Source organism: Brienomyrus brachyistius, chromosome 9, assembly GCF_023856365.1.
Source record: "Brienomyrus brachyistius isolate T26 chromosome 9, BBRACH_0.4, whole genome shotgun sequence".
NCBI classification, from domain to species: Eukaryota; Metazoa; Chordata; class Actinopteri; order Osteoglossiformes; family Mormyridae; genus Brienomyrus; species Brienomyrus brachyistius.
The window spans coordinates 17,316,871-17,337,294 of record NC_064541.1 but is presented as its reverse complement, the minus strand read 5'-3'; the positions used below and the strand labels follow the sequence as shown (position 1 = coordinate 17,337,294).

Below are 20,424 nucleotides of genomic sequence, written 5' to 3'. Positions count from 1 at the left end.
TAAAAACACAATGACACATAATAAAAATATCTGTGCGGATGATATGTGCATACATACATTGTCAATATAATTCTGTTATCAAACCAATACATTTGCAACATTTTTACAAGATTAAGCAAGCGTCCCAAGACACTTTATACGGTAAATCGTTGCACCGCCCAAGAATAGCCAGTACCCTCGCTCTCAGACCGACAGACTAATATTAAGTACTTTCTATCTTTTGTGTGCATTAATAGTCTGTTTCTAATTACGGGACTATGTGTGACTGTAGATAATTTACTATAAAGTTATCTAAGATGGTAGTTTAGACTGTCCAATTATGCACCCAGCACAAACAAGCGCATTTAACCATATGTCATTGAGATAAAGTAAATCGATATCGCGTTCTAAGATGGCGGATTGATGTTGATACATTGATACATATTATAAGCATTTGCCCTTCCCTCCTCACATCTCCTTTAGTGAACTGAACCTGCCATCAATAGGCTTCCCTCAGCCCTGCTTGAGTTCGTTTCCTTATTTCACTCTCTTGACAAAAATGTATTCCCACATCTTTTCCATCTCCGTCTCTTGCCCAGTAACACAATTCTCTGTTTTCTTGCCATTGTCACGTCGTTATGTTTCCGTGGGAGTTATACAAATGACTATAAATAAAAAGCTTTATTGTGCAAAAATACAATAAGACACATGACATCCTTTCTTGTGATTATGCTATGCAAACCTTCTACATATAGGGAATTGATTTTTCAATTTTATTACATTCCCGTATCTTTCCAAACTGAAAATCAAAAACCCAGTATGAATATGGGCTGTATTGATCTGCGACGTTGCTATAGTGTCCCTGAATCAGTCACATGGTTATAGTCCCACTTAATTCTCGTCTCCATTCACAGATTTTCCAACGCGGAGACCTTTTATTTCAAACCATTGCTGGCAGCCTCTGACATTTTATAAAGTGACTGTAGTTTAAATGCTTATTGTTAGGACAATTAGAAAGATACAAAGATTTGTTTTCGGCAGATCAAAATATCTTAATCTTCTACGTCTTCTCCATGACCTCTTTTAGTTCTTAATTTGACATGTAGAATAGCTGGTCCTTGTAACATTGTGCAAACAACTGTGCTTCCCCAACACGACAAAGGACACAATAGCACAAGTTTGTCAGTTGTTTTACTTCCTTCCGTTGCATGCTCCCTTATAACGAGAATAGTTTCCTTGCTCTTCTCCAGTTTATACTGCATATTTTGCTCCCAGAGAACGGACACACAGGATTGTCTTCAAATGATGGTGTGCTGTTTTTTCGTGTTCTGGAAGAGAAAAAAAAAGTGTTAGACGCTGAAGTAATTTCAGATATCGGGACATACATGTTGATTAAGGAAACAGTAAGTAACAGAAGAAAAGCTTGAAATTACCAGTCACTTTTGAATTTAATTCTTATGCTTGCCAACTGTTTATGTAAGATATAAACTAAACCGATCTAGTTAAGTAGTAACTAGTTGTTAATATGTTCAGTGCAAAATTTAGTTTATATAACAAGAACGTGCTCGCTTGAAGTTTTTCCTTTTCTTATATTTTCTGAATTTTCTCTGCAGTGGTTATAAACTATGAATAATAATTTAAAAAATTTAGTCATCTTTCAGTCAGTGGAGCGTTAAACAACATCAAGCAACTCGAGCGTATTTCAAAGCAACACTTACGCGATATTCCTACATTTTTAATGTAAATTGCTCGCAGTGGTTGTCAGTGTATGGAGAATGTCAGCCTACCAACTGGCGTTTTCCAGTTCGTGTCAGATTGCTGCAGCTGCTTTTGTTAAATCCTGAATAAGCCTTGTTATATAGCAGCCAGTGGTACGTGACACGCCTGCAGCCACCGAGATGTAGACGGACTCAGCTCGGTCACAGAGTTTAATTTTCGAAACGAAAAGTAAAATATATTTTTTATACAGATATATAATAAACGCTTTGCTTATCACGTATAGCCTACAGCGCAACACGAGGTAATGACGTCACAATCGCGGGAGGGGCCCCGCTTCATGGCCGCGGGGCCCCAGAAGATGTCTGGTATGCAGTTGATTGCAGCACGTTTCTGGTAAGCGGTTTTGATTTCTTTCAACGTGCGTTTTTATGATTATTTCAAATGATTTTAGCCATTATTCTACTGAATGTCACAAGGACATATCGTATGTTTGTTGTAGCGTGGGAATTAGATTAATTTGGCTTAGCTCAGTAAGAACCCGCTGACAATTTTTCGTTCTAGAAACGCTTAGCGCACGTTACTAAGGTATTGAAATGTCCAAAAGTTCACTTTTCCTGATGTTACTACAACAATTAAGACTAATAAAATAAAGGCGACTAAAGGTCATGGTACAGCAGCAGGTAACACTGTCTCTTCACACTTAGAAGGTCGTGGGTTGAGAACTGTAATGTGCATTGGCAGTATGTGCATATAGCGTTTATATAAAATAGTATTTTATTGTAAAAAAATATTTTTAAACATTAATTTTGTTTATAGGATATTCGGGTAATGTTATTGTGCTGACAGTGACAGATCGAACCTAAACTTAAAAAATGTAAAATGTGGCAATAATGTTCGATTAACGTTACAGTAAGAATATTCTCTGTCTTCGATAAGACTTTCACATAACATTGGCTAAAATTCGGGGAATATTCCCGGTTAGCTGGGAAGAGTCGATCGACTCTGTCGTCTCCCAGATGGCTCTTCATTTAATACCACTTCTAGCTTTTATAATTCAGCCAAATTATATTTTTTTTAACCTATGCCTGGTATGTGCACATACATTGCTTAAATCTTGCAATGTAATTATCCTTATCCTATTTTTGAATGATCATCCAATTATTGTGGCAGAAGGAATAAAAACACCAGCTCTTAGACTGGAGCCGGATCCCAAGCTCCACGTATAGGATGCGACTCACAGAGCTGACCCCTTCGTGACATAGGTCTCCACATCGCTGGTCTGTTCTGCTGGGAGATTTTTTAACTAAGTTTATTCTGTCCTTCTATTGTGAGTCCAACAACTAAATTGATGTCTATTCTTCCACAAGTAAGTCAGTTGACAATTCAGACTAGGTTTGAGTAGAAACGGACACCAAACTAGCTGGTATAGAGATTTACGCTTTAGTGGGTTGTAATCGCTGGATTTTCATTGTTAGTAGTGTAGAAGGGTGATGGCCCATTGTCAGTGGGTACAATTTACTTTGGGGGACCTGAAAGCCCAGGGCTGAATTTCAATTGCAGTCCAGCCCTGGTAATAAATGCTCATAGTCGTGTTTAATTAACCTGGACAATATTCTATTCTATTCTATTCTATTCTACTCTATTCTATTCTATTCTATTCTATTCTCCGTTTTATTTTGTATCATATTATATTCAAGCATATATTTTCTGTAATCTCTTCTTCAGCACAGAGCTCATGTCCCCATTCTGAAGCCTTTGTCATTCAGAGTGTATTTTACGTTGCGATAAGGAGAATTCTTAACAAACTCATCCCCTAGGGTATCCACGGTTTATTCAGTAATGTATTTCTGTTAAGGAAATTTATTGTGATATTCATTAGGCATAAATACATGTATATTTATATATATATTTTTTGAACAAGACAAGTAATACATGAACTCTATTGTTCCTACTGTATTTCTTGTATATTCTGTCATGCTTTATGATCAGCATGATTCTTCCCCCATTGGTCTAACTTTTAGGGATGCAAGCTAAGCTAAATGAAAATAAGAGTCAATATTGAAAATACAACAGATTGTTACTGGCTTTAACTGAAATTATTTAATGTAACTAAAAGGTGAAATGTATCACATCCTACTGCTGAAAACATCCCCTACACATCCTCAGTGTTACAGAGGTGCTTACAGGCTGTTTGGATGCACTTATTCATGTCTGCAGTGGAGAGCTGTAAATACGGCTCTTTCATATGGGGAATTAATCAGCAATATTTCTACTAATTTATTTTACTCTTGTCCAGTTATACTATGTCCCTGACAGCCTCTGGAAGCTATTCTGGACTGATCAGCTTTAGCACTGTGGCTTGACAGATGCATAAAGGTCTATTGAGTCAACTCTAGGTCCCCGGCTGGTCTCCGAGTGACAGCTGGCTCTGCCAGTTGCTTTCCTAGCTGCTGAAAAGTACCAAAGATAGAAAACTGTGAGGGGGTGGATGGCTGGGGGCTGAGAAAGGGTCTGTCAGTGCAGGGTCAATGGCATGTCATTAGAAGGAAGCTTGTAGTAGCCTGCATAACTACATGTGCAAACAGGCCATCTTTGAGCAGCCAGGGCACAAGACTACAGTGCAGAAATGGTACAGTCCAATATGATCACCCCTATACACTGAACCTACTTGGAAGTGTCCCTTTGCAGGGATTGCTGGGAAGAAGAAGAGGAATACGGGGTTGGGAATTTGGAAAGGAAAAGGAAGAAGGGGGACTCTAAAAAGGGTAAGGATTGCTATAATCCTCAATAGCCAAGGTGCCTGCATATGGATGTGGACATTGTAAGGGTGTTTGGGTCATATTCCTGGACATTGAAAGGTTTTTCTCAGGTGTGTAGAACAGTCTGGTCAGTTGAAGAGAGTGGAGGGAGGAGTTGTTGCTTTGCATAAACAAGGAAATGGGTAGAAACGGATAGGGGGAGACACAGCCAGGAAGGGAAGGCAACTTGATGGCTATTATGAGAGTATAAACAGCAGATGTCTGCTTGAGTGCACACTCACATTGTTAGGGAGACTCAGCAGACTCGTATAGTTGTACTTTGACTGTTATTTTCTATTTGGCCTTGATCTCATAACTTATCTCCAGGGCTAGTGCCCAGTCACACAGGCACAGACTTCACCCTGTAAAGGAGGAGAGAGAAAAAATAGACTGGCATGTAAAACAGTACAAATCGTTAATAATTAGCAACAAACTTTAAAATGTTCTCGTCTAGAGATTATGTGGACAGCTTATTATTAATATTTGATCATGTTTCCCTCAGTTGCTGGTATACAGAGATTTTCAAAATGGCCGCTGCTCTCTTACTTCCTGATTCTTCTGTTGCTCAAATGCCCCTCTTCTGTGTCTCAGCACTATTCTCACAAAGCTAGAGGTATATAAGTGTTTAAAAGTAGTTTATAATTATATAAATAAAATGTTGTTTATTTAGTGGTAAGGAGGGTGCCAGCAATGGGCCTAGCCTAACTGCCGTGCTGCAGTGTGTACCATGCCCCATCTGTTGGAGTTCAGTTGTGGCAGTGATCAGTTAGAATCAGTTAGGGAGCAGACGTTAGCGTCCCAGCTGTGTGGGATAGGACAGGTGAGCATTAGTAACATTTACATTTAGTCACAAACAGGTTAACATACGTGCTTCTCTGCTCTTTAAATTAAAAGTGAAATAGGCTCCATGAGAAACACATCTACGCATAATATTAATGCTGTAATATTATAAAAACATTTTATATATTTCATGTTTGTGCGATATATCTAAAGGTTCAGTTGTGGAACTTGCGTTTAGTCACCTGATTTTTTTGGGACAATTTAACAGGTCATTTATTATAAATTTGAAAAAAAAGTATATTTAATTTAATTTAAATTTGCATAAAAAATTTGCACAACTTCTTCTTTTTGATTTTTGCAACAACAAAAAAAGAGGGAAAAAATTAAATTATAATAGACTGAACAGCTTGAGTATTCGAAAGGCAATTAATTCATTTATTATTGTCAATTGATAATAAACCAATGAATATTTTGTGGAGATTAAAGGGTTAATTTCATGCAGACAGGACCAGAAATTAAAAGCTGACAGGGATGCAGTATTTCTGCTGCACTGCTGTATCCATTCTGTGAAATAAACTGTAACAAAAGAGAGTTGGGTCATACTGTGTCTTACCTGATAAAATACAAAAGGGGTTAAAAATCCACATCTGCATGCTAATTAACTTTCCGTATTAATATAGCCCAGCTATCTCTTTAACAGAAACTTAAAATGCAGGAATGGAAGGAGTAAGTCATATTAAAAGCCCTGTGTGTTACATGAGAGCAGGTGGCAATGCGGAGCAGTTAGAGTTAATCCTGTGCTGCACTAGAGCTATCCTTCCTGCCGTGGTCCTGAACTCACAGACGTCACTGACTGGACTGCTGTGCCGGCACTGCACTGCTGAGACTCGGGGCTCATGCAGGAGAGTCGCAGGAAAAAGGGCCACGGATGTTACAAGCTTCACATTCATACACTTTTCATTCAGTACGGAACTGAAAACTGGCTAAGCAGTTTGCTAACCCTCTGTCATGTGCTTTCAGTTTGTAATCACTTTAGACTTCTGTCATATTGCCCTATTGCCTTTCACACAAGGAAACCGCCCTTTAAACACCCTGCTCCGTGCCTTTAAATGTGCGCCTGTCTGCACATATTATGTTGTGCCTGTTTGTGGATTTATGTTTTATGTGAATCCAATAGGTAACTCAATCTGTAAAGCAAAAGTTAAACTTTTTTTTTTAAATCACAACTGACTTCCTACAAAGTAGCACATTAATTCATTAGAAAGAACAAACTCATTTTTTGGTCTGCATATATACATGTATTTGCTCTGTGCAATGTGCAGTTTTTGTTATAAGTGGGAACTTTGCGCAGTAATCAGAGCCGGTAAGTTGCTGTAAGTGCTTTCGGTTCCTTAGCAGAGTGGCTTTGCTTAGCTTTAGCTTTAAGTCCCGCCCCCTGCCTGCTTGCCTGGTTCCTGCCGCTGTGCCACATACCTTCCTTCTCCTTCTCTAGATTGTTGCTCTGTCCCTGTTGCTCTGTGGCTCTCCCAGCTTCTGAAAGGCTCAGCTGAAAACATTGCTTTTGTTAAGAAGAGTCTGATACTAGCAACAGAAATACTGACAATTTAAGGCTTATTTGTCTTTTGTGTCAGTTTTGCTGTGCACTGTAGCTGCAGGGAGTGAGCAAACGGTCTCATGTTCATGTCACTGCAGCTCAGCTCTGTGGGAAGCTTTACTGTCCCAGAATTCCTGCTAAGGCAGCTGAGCCCAAGAATTTCTGTGGTAAAGTCCCATGAATCATTGCTCTCCTCTATCCATTCAAGAACTTCAGTAGGCAGTTCAGTAGGAGGGAGTTCGTTCCTTTTCTCTCTGCAAACAGCCCTCCCCTTCCTGCTAAAATCCTACTCTGCATAGGGATTGCCAGAGGAGTTGGGAATTATACTACTGTAGGGTAACAGGCTTTATTAAAACTGTCAGAAATCATGCTGTGTTTGGTGTGGATCAGCAATGTAATGAAGGCTAATGAGATGCTTTTTCTTCATATACAGAAAAGACACTTTATAAATCAGACTTAAGGCTGTTACCATTTACTGTAAATGTGTTGATTACTTTTTTTCCTCCAGACTTATATTTATTTAAAATGTAACAGTCCCTCATGGTCGTATGTATACAGAAATGGAGTGTTTTAAGGTAATTGTTGTCATATTGACAATAATATTGTCGTATTGACATGTTATTTTGATTATTGTCATTAAAAATATAAAACAAACTTTTGCCCTAACCCTCTGTATGTCCTCTTCTGTAAGTCCTCTTCTATATGTCCTCCCCTATATGTCCTCCCCTATATGTCCTCCCCTGCATGTCCTCCCTTGTATGTCCTCCTCTGTATGTCCTCCCCTATATTTCCTCCCCTATATGTCCTCCCCTGCATGTCCTTCCCTATATGTCCTCCCCTGCATGTCCTCCCCTGTATGTCCTCCCTTGTATGTCCTCCTCTGTATGTCCTCCCCTATATTTCCTCCCCTATATGTCCTCCCCTGCATGTCCTTCCCTATATGTCCTCCCCTGCATGTCCTCCCCTGTATGTCCTCCCTTGTATGTCCTCCTCTGTATGTCCTCCCCTATATGTCCTCCTTTGTATGTCCTCCTCTATATGTCTTCCCCTGTATGTCCTCCCCTGTATGTCCTCCCTGTATGTCCTCCTCTGTTATTGCATCTACACAGTCGTCCTTAGACTGTCAGCATTGAAATATTCTGAAATGTAAAATAATCCCAGGGTCTGGACAGATGGGCATTCACATCTACTGGCAGGCTGCCTGACACCTGTCGAGCAACTGCCTTGTCTCCCTGACAGTCGCTGTGTGCAGGCTCCCGACTGACTCAAAGACTGTTGTCCTTCAACTAAACAAAAGTGTTCTTTTGTATAAAGCTCTAGGTCCTGTGTGACCGGGCTTCTCTTTTATATTCGTAGAATGTACATAGTCGTTGAGACTGTGATATTTAGTTCTTTACGAAACCACCTGCCATGGAGAGTTACCGGCACCATTAAAAGCCGATGCCAGCAAGCTGTAGCAAAGCAGCCGTGTGTCACTGAACAGCTGCATTTATCTCAAGAGTCAGACAGAACCAACAAAAATAGTGAGGAGCAACACAGACGACAGCACTGGAGCTGAACTGCAGTGGAGCCTGTTAAAGGTAAGCTAACAAAACTGCAAATTAAAACAGCCAGTTTGCATGGCTATTCCGCAGATGACTGTTTCCTTAACTAAAGATAAATATTCGATAATCGATTATTTATGAATTCTATGTCGATGTGCTGGGCTTTTGTTTTCCCGCATTAGACATATATTTATTGTTTAAAGTAAAGCCACTACAACACAAATTTAGTTTATGGTGTGGTCATTCCACTTTAACAGATTTCCAAAAAAGCCATTTTTGATTTATATGAAATTTGGCATGTGAATTACACATACCTTCCAGAGCTTAGAAATTTTTTTTTTGTTCATTTATTTAAAAATTTTCCGTTTGAGATACAGTATAGTGCCCTTTCTTCACTATGGGTCGCAAAGAAATTGATAATTCAGAGTATTTTTTATGGGCTGTAACTTTCTGTGTTTTTATTTTAGCTACATAGCTCATTACAAAAGCCCTTTTCATAACATGGTATTCAGCTTTTGCACAAGTCTGAAAATGGTAATGCAAAGGGCATATGTTGAATTAAAATAAAATCTGCAATGCAAATTGTTTAGTCAGTTTTTTTCCTTTATGTTTAGATTTGAAATTTAAATTAACGGCTTCTCTCTCTCTCTTTTTTCCAGTCATGCCGTGAAATCGAAGACCAATTATACAAAGACTAATGGCTGACAACAAACAACTTGGGAAGCCTGTCTTGTTCTTCAGAAATGATCTCCTCACCCATGTCACATGCCACGTGGGAGCGGCCCAAAGAAACCCCATAAAAAAGCTGGATGGATTGTTCCGGAAGATGCAAGACAAGCTGGACAGCTCCTCGGCAGACATTGAAAAGATTTCGCGGGATGTCCGCTTCAGGGAGGTCTGTGAGATCCTCTACAAGTACGAGGGTTACATAGTACCAGTTCAGTGCCTTCATAAGCCTGATGGAGCAGATGCAGAGGACCCCCAGTGACACCCGGAGACACATGGATCATTTTAAGGACGCTTACGAGAGGAACAAGAGTGACCTGAGTCTGCATGTCTTCTACCGCTGCGTGATGGAGACCGGGACTGGGCTGTTCGGCAGGCCACCGCTGAAGGTCTGCTCTGATCAATGCGTTGGGAGCCGCGCGGCAATGGAGCTTAAGTGCTCCTATCTCACCCACGTTCTTCTCATGGGCTTGACTGCACACTTGGCCTACACAAGCATCACTGAGGACAGCAGAGAAGAGTTCAAGGAAAGATGGACCGCACGGCTGAAAAGCATCAAAGTCCAGCTGCCAGGTGCCCTGAGTCAGTGCGAGGATAACTAACCCCTATTCCATTAAGAGCAGAATGAATGGAAACATCTGCAAAGCACTGTCAGCTTGATAAGTGATACCAGGCTAATTCAGTCTGGAAGCTGTTTTTGTCATTTATTATATCGTGCTACTGCCTACAGTCATAATGTATGAATTATATATAGTTTAGCCACATGTGATGTTGAACGTAATGTCATTGCGCTGCGACCCTCTTGTAGTACATTGAAAGTCTATATTTTGCATCTGTTAAAAAAACAAAAACTGTTCACAAATATGGATCTACTCATATTGTTTTGAAATAAAATTACAAAATTGAATGTTTTCTTTAAGTCTACGGTAGTGACCAACTAATGTTAATGTATTTTACTATTGGCTACTATAAAATAACCATAGTCATCAAATACTAAATGTTAATGAGGTTTAATGTCTTGAGTTTCTTAAATTAAATTTTACTATTTAAAATGTAATTGGACAAAAATATCAGCAATTATTCTGTAATTTAAACCTGAATATAACAGGTATCTTTTAACGTCACGGTCTTACTGTACAGCAGGCAGCTGTTCTGCCATCGTGACCCCGGCTTTCCCCCTTGTGTCCAGGGAGTCAGATAATGAGAGACGTCATGCACAGCAGCTGGGCCTCGCTGCCCTGATAACTGAAGGGGGGGGGAGCTGGAAGGGCGAGAGGTTACATCCACAGGGTGGGCTGGGGGAGGTGTAATAGCATTTTGGATATTTAGTTTCCTTGCCATGTTTCGAAGCCGCCGTGCCTGTTGACTTAGACCATCCTGGCAACAGAATGTCCCCCCCCCCCCCCCATGCGTCACATAATAACGTAACTCGTGTACGTTTGCTTGTCATGTGTTCTTCTGTTTGCACATTAGATTAACTTTTTCTACCAGAAGACCTTCTCTACTACATGCGACATGATTCCCGGTATTGGCCAGATGAAGAGCGCAGAGATAACTGATTGTAAAGCGTATTTCTTTAAATGTGATCACAGGCCTGAATCCTTCGTTCTGTTCCCCTAACACAGATCACTGCGAATCTGAAAGAGGGCACTGCATCGAGCACACTGCATTGCTGTCATGGCTGAAATCCAGGAGGACACAGATAAGTTGAAGAAGGGGCTGGTGACGGTGCTAAGGTGCGTGTCCTCTATCTCTTCGGCCGCTGCCGTGGTCAACCCCATCTTCGGGGTGGCGGGCTCTCTCATCCGCGTCGTGCTGAACCACGTGGACGACGAAGACATCAACAAGCTGAAGCGGGAGTTCAGAAGCGTCAACCGGGCTTTGGACAATATCTCCCAGCAGAATCGCACTGCCCTGCAGCAGATCAGAAAAACCACGTTGGACAACCAGTACGGCCAGGTGGAGGAGAACCTGCGCGAGCAGTTCCGCGCGTTCATGGAGCTCGTGGAGGCCCGGCCCGGGATCAAGGAGCGCAAGAAGGATGACTTCGAAGAGTGCTACAGCAACAACCTGGGCGACCAGAACCTGCACACGCTGTATGACGGCGTGATGGGGAAGCGTAAGCTCTTCAGCAAGCCCATCCTGGACGTGTACCTGGAACACTCCCAGAGGGATAAACAGGTGATGGAGCGCCTCTGTACCCGCCTCACCTATCTCTTCTGCATCGGCCTCATCGCCTTGATGGGCTACACTGCCATCATTGGTGATGACGAGGAAAGCCTGAGTGAGGAATGGGGTAACAGGATGATGGAAGTTCAGAAGAAGATGAAGGAGGTCCTAAATACGTGCATTTGATTCCCCTCTCTCAACCCCCCCCCCCAACCCCTGATGCAAATATATGTGACGCACATGTACCTCTGTCCCTTTCCAGCCCCCACCCACTATCCTTCACAGAGGATCCTAAGACACGAATCACATCAAACAGAGCAGTCGCGTTACTTGCTACATCCTCAGCAAATATATATGTAAAGAAGTGGTTTCACACTTGTAATTCCATTGTGCCCCCCCTACTGCATTTCCCATTAATTTTCCATGGAGAATCTTCGAACGGACTAATATAACTTTAAATAATAAAAGGATTACAAGTATTTCAAATGACGAACAGGCAACTATAATGCAGGTGAAGTATCTTATGTAAATTCTTCAAAAAAAAGTATAGTCAAAATATATTATTGTTACCAAAAAAAAAAATAAAAACATATGCTAGCCATCAAGACATAAAAATTGCATAAATATGTAAATATGTACCATGGAACCAGTTCTTTACATAGATACATAACTGTTGTCACTGTTATGAAGAAGATTTAAAAGGAGTTAGAAAGATGACACCCCCTGCCGAGTTATAAATACTTCCTGCTTCTTCTGTCTCACCGTGAGAGAAATACTCAGCTCCAATCTTCCAATTTTAGAGAGGCAGCCTTCTTACCATGTATAACCAACATCATGCATACATAAAAGTAACAGAAAGACAGTCTTTATATTCTTGTTCTGTTACATTCTGATTTGTCTCATTTAGCTAAACCCTTCTTCCTTATTATTACTTATTATCGTTAAGGAAAACAAACGACAAGAAAACATTTTCATGAACTGAAATAAAATACGATACGAAAATAAGAAAACTACAATTAAACGGACACTGTAAATATTGCTCCTTAAACTAACTGAAATAAAATAAAAACAAGCATCTAACACTTTCCATTTCAGTTTTCACACTATTTTGCTATAGTAATGATTTGTTTATCTTTACGTACCAAAGATAATGCTTTGGGGACATTAGTACATAATGTGTACTGTGTTCATGAAAGAGTCTATAAAGATCAGACACACAAAATTGCCCTTCAACGTTCAGCCTATCCCTAGAAATAAAATGACTAAAGCTGAAACTGAATTGCCTACGAACTAAATAGAAATATATCTTTCAAATAATGACTAATAAAACCACATTGAAATCTAACTAAAACGACGCGGGATTTCAAATAAAAATTGAAAATAATATGTAAATAAAAGTGTAGTATCATTGGTGGGGGGGTGGTGGTGATGCTCGCCTGGTGTCACCCGGGCTCAGACAGCACAGGCCGGGTGAGCAGATAAAATCACCTCAGGCTGCTATTACCTTTAATAATGTGCTATTGAGAGGCTGTCTGGCTAAAACGCTACGGTGGATGAATCAGTGGGGTTTGGTAAGGCTGCTTTCTTTGCTAGAATCTGGATTTTCAAACACTAAGAGCTGCAGCACGTCATACTGACAAAGGCCTGCGACGTGCAGCTGTACAAATGCTTAATGGCCGAAGATGCTCCGTGTACAAACAACTCACACAGAAAACGAGCTGGCAGACAAACCGTGACGCTTAACAGTAAAAACATACCTGTTAGAGTCACTGATGTGATTGTAATCCCTAATCTTTATGAAACACAATGATTTTGAAAGGATGTTTCCTGTGGAATACGAGAGAGATATTTTTTTTTAATTCATTTGAAATGCTTGATCTGTTACCTGAAATCTATTCATTTTTTTTTTAATCTTGCTATGATTTTTGTATAAAAATGATTTCGAAAAGCACTGGCGGTTGAATTGTCTCAGAACAAGCTAATCTGCACAGCATTTAAACTTTTACACCTTGGTCAACATTATGATTACAATTAAGTTGAGCCGGACTTTTAAACTGTGCCTTTTGTCCTCTCTGTGCATTATGCATCATCAATGTCATTGGAATCTTGGCTTAGCATAATATCGTTATCCAGTGATCTTGTGTGTTTGAATATAATTCAAAGCAGTTCTTGAAACTTATATATAATTACAGCATATAATCCTTATTATTTCTCTTTTGTGACATGATTACAAAACTATAGATGATTAAAAGACAGTACATTATCTCTTTGATGTTTAAAGGACAGTTTTCACTATATACATACTTTCTGCACTTTGATAAACACTACTCTGGACAAATACAGTCCAAATGGTTCCTCCAGAGCATTTAGCGAATAAAAATGGAATTTATTGCTCTGCACTTTGTTGCCATATATCCTCCTGTGATGCTATCAATAAAGATTTATGGCAGAAAAAAAACTTCTTTTGTATTTTTTCTTTATATATTACAAGATTTATTTTGTCTTTATAGATTATTTTTTTTTGCATTGTATTTTCTTTACTCAAAAATGTAAAACAATGTTAAGTGGAAACAGGGGCGCTGCTAAGGATTTTGGGCCCCATGAAAAGAATCTTGACAGGGCCCCCAACACAGTTTATTGGGGGCTTCTCTGGGCCCCCTCTCAGTCATGGGCCCCGAGAATCGTCATCGTTTACCCCCCCTTTACAGCGCCCCTGAGTGGAAATGTAAATGCAAAATGAATTAACACACTGCGGTATCGAAATCACAGTGAACAGTATTAAATTCAGATGCTTTTATAATTTAGACCGGTAGATGTCGCAAAAGAGCAACTTCGAATTCCATTGTAACTGAAAGACTGGTCCTAATTCTTCTGTTAATACTGGTCATGCATTCATCTTCCCATCGCACTAAGGATGGGCGAAATTAGTCTTTTTTGGGACACAGTTTGTTTTATAAGGTTCACTTAAAACACTTGTTCTGATTCATTCCCCAGCTCATTCAGTGGCACTTCCTGATTGCAATCCATAGATCTGAAGCACTTGTGTTCCTGACCGTGATAAAATATCCTATTATGTAGGCTACATAGTGCTAAAGAGTAAGCTGAATACCACCAATAAGTCATGTGAGAAAATTAATATTTGTTATTGAGTTATAGTTTAAGTCTTGGTAATATTGCAACTTAGCTATTCATGTTAGTTAAAAACGCAAACAGCTCATCACATACTCAGCTAACAAGTCCAGATGCCTACATACCTTGGATAAAATAGTTTTAAACTGTAAAAATGTTGCATCTCTAAGATCCAGTTGCGACGAATGGAAAGTCACTCCATGTGTATGTACATCAGTAGATGGTGTATTTCAGTCACAAATGAAGGATGGGTCTCTGGTCCAGTCATGACCGAGAAGTAGCCTAACTGGGTCTCATGTTCTCCATTCGCTCACCAACTCGTTCAGAAAGAGAACCGGAGACCCGAAGGGGTGACTGAGTTGGTGAGTGAGTGGAGAAAGGGAGTCCACTCATGACCAAGCAGTCACCTATTTGCGTCGCTTGTTTACCCAACTCACTCAGGTCATCAGGAGAGGGAGTCTTCCGTGCACAGTTCTCGTTCGTTCATTTACTGTAGGGTTATACAGTCAGTCCCAGGCTTAGTTTCCAGCCAATCATATGCTCACTTACAGCACACCTTTACATGTCTCACTGGCTCTCATTGGCCATAGTCGAGAAGGGAAACAGCTTTCTAGTCACATTTCTGACGACCAGTGAAAGAATGAAAAGGACAAATCTGCACCAGGAAGTGAACATGAGTGTATATGTCCTATATAGGACTCATTCCCCACGAACTAATCATTCACGGACATCACACCATTACATGGTGCTATATACTATCCCTCCATTTTGTACCGCTTATCCGGGTGCAGGCTGAGATGCCCAGGCGTCCTCCTCACCAGCCGCCTCCTCCAGCTGTTCTGGGGGGGGGCCGAGAGATAAAATCTGTCCAGGGTACCTAGGAATGCCTACAAATCGATGCATATGATTAACTCAGTCATACTTCATCCTAAATAGTAGTGTGTGTGCAGAATCGTGGTTAGGGTGGTGCAACCGGTGTGGCCACAAAGTAGCCCGTCCTGTTGGTGACCCCGCCCCCAAAATGAAACCTGCCTAGATAACGACAGGCTAAATAAGTTTTTATTTGTTTTTTTTTCATTGATTGTAGGCAGCCAGATTCCTTCTCAATATGTCATTTTGGCTAAATATGCATTGCAAACACATCTTGGACATGCGATCATCTAGCCTGGGCTAAGTTAACCTGCGTGGTCCCTGAGCCCCGCCCCTCCTCAGAGACGTGTGTGTGTGTGTGTGTGTGTGTGTGTGTATGAGCGCGTGCTTGAAATACCTACGTATGTCCGTGAGGGGAATAGTATCGATGCAAATATTGTCTTTGCAGTCTGACCAATTCGACTTATTAATATTACTCTATTATGTTTTTTATGTAGCTATTCACTAATGTCAAATTACATGTTATGTTGAACTACATCTAATACAATGTAATAAAACTAATTAATTTCAAATTTACGATCTACAGACATAACAATTCAAGTTTTAACCCTGCATTTCAAAAGGTCGTTAGGTGGAACGTTCGTTTTTGCGTGATTTACCTATACCAAATGAATGCATTGTACCCTACTCGTTTTACTGAGAATAAAGCTAGTTTTGTGTCTAAAACACACAACGTGGTCACCGACAAGCCACTCGAAAGCCCACTGAACTTAAGCGCCACTGGTATTTCTGCTTTTCAGCAGGAAAAACTGGTTCAGTGTAAATTCTCTACACTACTGTATTTGCACATAGTAATTCTAGGACATACAGGGTGATTTCAGCAGGCTGCCATTAATTTTTGTTAGGCTCCTGAATCAGTGTTGTACTATTAAATAAGTCAAAAGACTGAAATAAGTCATTGGTAAAAATCCGTCAGAATTTCTGCTTGGACCTGACTGGCAACTGCAGATAAATAGCAAATACAAGCATTTATCAGTCGACCCAGATCAGATAAACTGCTGTACAGCTATATTAAAAAAAACAAGGTCAATCGACCAGCGTACATGGTTTTACTGCACGTCCTTCGTTGAAGATTTAACGATAATAAAAAAAATCACGAATGGTAATCAGGATAGTCAAGTAAAAGGGTTAATTTCAGTTTTCAGGCTAATATTTCATACTTCATATTTCTTAATCATCTTTGATAATAATTATGCAAAATTTTTATTTACCAATAACCGAATCCATAAGACCTAATTGTCATCTGAAGGTTTAAGACGTTAACATTTCCGACAATTCCCAGTTTATCGTTTTAACGCAAATATTTGGTTATTATTCTTAAATCTAGTAACTTAAAGGCACACAAATAATCAGTGACACAACTTAATGAATTATGTAAAACATTTTGAGAGTTATTTTAATGGGCGCTGACTCCACCCAAAACTAAATTCCCCCTTGGAAAACAACGGAAATTGTAGTATAATACACTTACACTGATTTATGTTAATAATATAATGTTTAAAATTCGGGCTTACCGACATTGTGAAGATCACCTTGAAAACCGCCTCCAACGAGCCATTCTGATGCGCAAAATATGATGGTCAGATGAGATGTAATATCCTCACATAGTGAACTGTTCTGTTTTCTGTTGTTTTTAGTCATAAAATCAGTGTGATGGGTATCTTGTATTCCAACTGTTTTAAAAAGAAATGAATGAAAAAATGACTTTGCGAATAAAATGTTGAGCCGAGTACGTGCGCTTCTCTCTCTCCCACCCGTTCCGTCTTCCTCCGTGTCTGATTCGACTCCCCCACACGCCGAAGAACAGATGCGCATCGTTCTCCTGTCCGTCCTCTACTAATTCAAGGATTTTTGGCATTACTGAAAGAAGAGCCAAAGGGGAAAAAACTTGGAGGAACGGCAACAGCTGCTGGCCGAGTCAAGCGTGGACAAGACTTGCCTACATTTGCAGGTATAGAGCAATCGAGATAGTTAAATATATGAAATTCGTGCAAAAGGAAGGCGTAAGGTTAAAAAAAAACGCTTCGCAAGGTTTGTTTACCTCCGGAATGACAGCAAACTGTGTTCGGAAAACGTTTTTTATTTTTTAAATTTAACTCTGTTAAAATCTATATTGGATTACATACGGTGGATGACATACATTAAACTTATGGTGTTTGTTGTCTGATGAACATATCTTGTGCTAAAGAATCATTAACAGTAAGGAATTGATAATACAGGCGGTTATTTTCCGTAACCGGGGGGGGGGGGGGGGGGGGGCTGTCTCAGGGCTGATTTGGTCTCGGGGTAAAAACGGAAGGTACGCCCTTGTTTTAAAGCAGCCCTTTCATCGGGTAAATGTCAAACCCTCGTGTTGATTACTCATTATATTTTATAATACAAACTATAATATATTTTTATATGTTTACTCAGATTGGGGGATTATAAATTGCAGAATATCTTAGGAAAATAATTTGGTTTGTATGAAATAAAATACCTTTTTTCCTTTTGCTCTTGGTAAGCCAACTTATGTCTTCTTATCAAATTTCATCCAATCTTCTATTTAAATGTACTAATATGTATTTAGCGACAACTGAACTGGAATTTAAGCTTTTTTATATTTTATAATACAAACTATAATATATTTTTATATGTTTGTATATATATTTTTTCCCAGCTGCATTGCTCTCTTAGGCCATGACCAACCCCTTAGAGAAAGTGGTGGCCCAGAAGAAAGAAGCCATTGAGGCAGTGATGGAGATGTTTGAACGAGGGGCAGAGGTCCTGGCCAGTGCTGTGGGGGAGATCTTCCCTCTGTGTGAGGTAGCGGCTCCCATTCTGCGGCTGACTCTGGACAATGTGCAGAGCAATGAGGTCTTCTACGTCAAGGAGCAGTTCCTGTCTGTACGCAACAAGCTGGACATTCTGTCCACCCAGCTGGAAGAAATAGACTATGAAATCAAAAAGGGCCAGGTGGACGCTCAGTATTTCTCCGTGGAGGAGAACATTCATAATCAGTTCCGTAAATACATGGACATCTTCGAGGCCAAACCCCAGTTTCGAGAGACAAAGACCAGACTGTTTTTGGAACATTTCTCCAAAACTGGTGGAGAGAAGAATCTGAATTCACTTTGTGATGCTGTTTTAGGACGCAACATCTTTGTGGAATCAGTCCTGGAGGTGGTGAAAAACTATGAAGGTCATAACAGGAGGATCTTGGAGAACTTCTGCGTCAGGATGAAGGAACTGTTCTGCCTGGGCTTGATTGCCCTCTTGGGTCACACCGCTCTCACCCAGGAGGAAGAGGAAGAACAACAAATTATTGAAAAATGGAACCAGAAGATGCAGGAGGTTGAGATTAGGATGAAGACGGCGATTGAAGAATGTGTTGCAGCTTTTCCCGAGCAGGCCTGTCTGGACATCCAGAGGCTGGTACGGGAGAAGGGAGAGAAAAGCGACCCAGACACAGCGCAGGAATTGGTGGAATTCCTCTCAAAAAAGTACGACTGGGTGTGCTGGTCCGTCCGTGTGGTCAGCCACTCCGGCAGCAGCTACCGTAACTGGCGGGCCGGAGATAACTTCCAGCATGTGGTGGGGCAGAGCTGGTTCGACGTGCCGAACATAAACAATGTCACCGTAGTGGTGTCCTACAGCAGCCGCCCGCAACCCGTACTCCAGGATTGCATCCAGCAGTTAATGGATGGCATGGGGAAGAAGGGCGATGTGCAGCTTGTGGCAGAGGACCTGGAGAGGAAGTTCCCTGGTATGGTGGTACACACGGTGAGCAGGCATAAGGAAATCAGCGCCTACTGGAGCTTCCCGGAAGACTGTCACTACTGGAAGAAGCACAAAAACATGGCCCTCTGTGTGCATTCTGAGTGAAGGCCCCCATCAGAAGATCAGGAGAGCAAGGGAAACATGTTCCGCTCTCAGCTATCAGATTACCGCTTATTGATTTGTGTGCAATGTGAGGTGCGGTATTAGCTTATAAGCTTATCCTTTGTTTTTCAGGCTTGAGACAAAAGGCTAGATAATGTAATATATCTTACTACGATAACAGAGACGAGATGTTCTCTGTATGCTTCGAATTCACTGATGTCTTAATATAACAAAACTCCATGCTCTCCCAAATTTCCCTATCAAAATAAGTGCAATGTTGCAATCGATGTGATTAGCTATGGTTCTCCCTTGAGCCTCTGGCAGATTTATACAATAGGTGACAACTGATTGGCTGATGAGTGATGGATGTTTTCATGATCGTTGCTGAATTATATAATTTCATTGGCTGTCCAAGTCCAGGTCTGGTCAGATGATGTTAGTGAGCCGCTGAATGGATTGCAGACCAGGAATCTTTCTTACTTGCCGGAGTATCAAACGGAACCCAATAACAAAGGCTGTGGTACTTCAAGATCACAGGGTCGTTCATGCATTATTTACTCAAAGTCTCTTTAAGATTCTACATACGTATGCATGACATAAATAAAGCATGACTTTCAATGCATTTTTTGGAGCCCAAGTCATTGGTGACCCTAACATTTGACCGTTGTTCTGTTGAAGCATACAAATAAATAACAAACAGATTGTTGTGTATGTCGTATAAATGACTCTGATATGGCTTTAATATGATTTATAGTTATACTATGCTGCAAGCTAATGTGTTTTACAACCCATTTTATTATCATCAGCCAAACGTGGAGATTATGCACTTTTTTTTTTTCCTTCCCTTGAAAATCCAGTGTAGCGCTTGGTGTGTGTGAACATTAGTCAGCGTTTTCTGAGAGGAGGCTGAAGCGAAATGATCCCTAAATAACCTGTAGCTCCATTAAATTGGAGAAAATGAGCTTCAAATTGCTTGGCTCAGCGCATTCGAATGAGTTATAATACCGGCTTGGGGGTGGGAGGGGCCACACCTCAGGAATCGCTTTAATTTGTACAGCGAGGATGGGCTGTGTCAGGGGTTTTGCCCATATTAGTCGCTATAAATCATCTGTTTGCTTTATCATCATTTACGGAGCAGCAGCTCTCTTGTTAGTGGGAATGTAAAGCACAGACTCTGCTCAGTTTATACAGCACCAGT

General features: G+C 40.5%; 2 protein-coding genes, 1 long non-coding RNA gene and 1 pseudogene across 4 annotated transcripts; 3 read left to right on the top strand and 1 right to left on the bottom strand.

The window, feature by feature from the left end:
• Positions 1 to 101: 101 nt before the first annotated feature.
• On the bottom strand, positions 102 to 17,071 carry LOC125748703 (uncharacterized). Of its 2 annotated transcripts, XR_007399657.1 has the most exons (4): positions 16,883 to 17,057; positions 6,750 to 6,822; positions 4,739 to 4,858; positions 102 to 1,307 (listed from the first exon to the last, which is right to left on the bottom strand). It is a non-coding gene; the product is annotated as an uncharacterized LOC125748703 (long non-coding RNA). The 2 variants fall into 2 exon arrangements; XR_007399656.1 differs by lacking the exon at positions 6,750 to 6,822 and having other exon boundaries at positions 16,883 to 17,071.
• On the top strand, positions 4,347 to 11,897 carry LOC125748701 (protein rapunzel-like). The gene is made up of 2 exons (XM_049025183.1): positions 4,347 to 4,463; positions 10,766 to 11,897. The coding sequence occupies exon 2, from the start codon at positions 10,818 to 10,820 to the stop codon at positions 11,493 to 11,495; it is 678 nt and encodes a 225-aa protein (XP_048881140.1). The 5' UTR covers positions 4,347 to 4,463; positions 10,766 to 10,817; the 3' UTR covers positions 11,496 to 11,897.
• On the top strand, positions 8,943 to 10,051 carry LOC125748702 (uncharacterized; annotated as a pseudogene).
• Positions 17,072 to 17,184: 113 nt separating the features above from the next.
• LOC125748700 (protein rapunzel-like) lies at positions 17,185 to 19,902 on the top strand. Its single transcript, XM_049025182.1, has 2 exons — positions 17,185 to 17,319; positions 18,025 to 19,902. The coding sequence occupies exon 2, from the start codon at positions 18,045 to 18,047 to the stop codon at positions 19,227 to 19,229; it is 1,185 nt and encodes a 394-aa protein (XP_048881139.1). The 5' UTR covers positions 17,185 to 17,319; positions 18,025 to 18,044; the 3' UTR covers positions 19,230 to 19,902.
• The last annotated feature ends 522 nt before the right edge of the window (positions 19,903 to 20,424 follow it).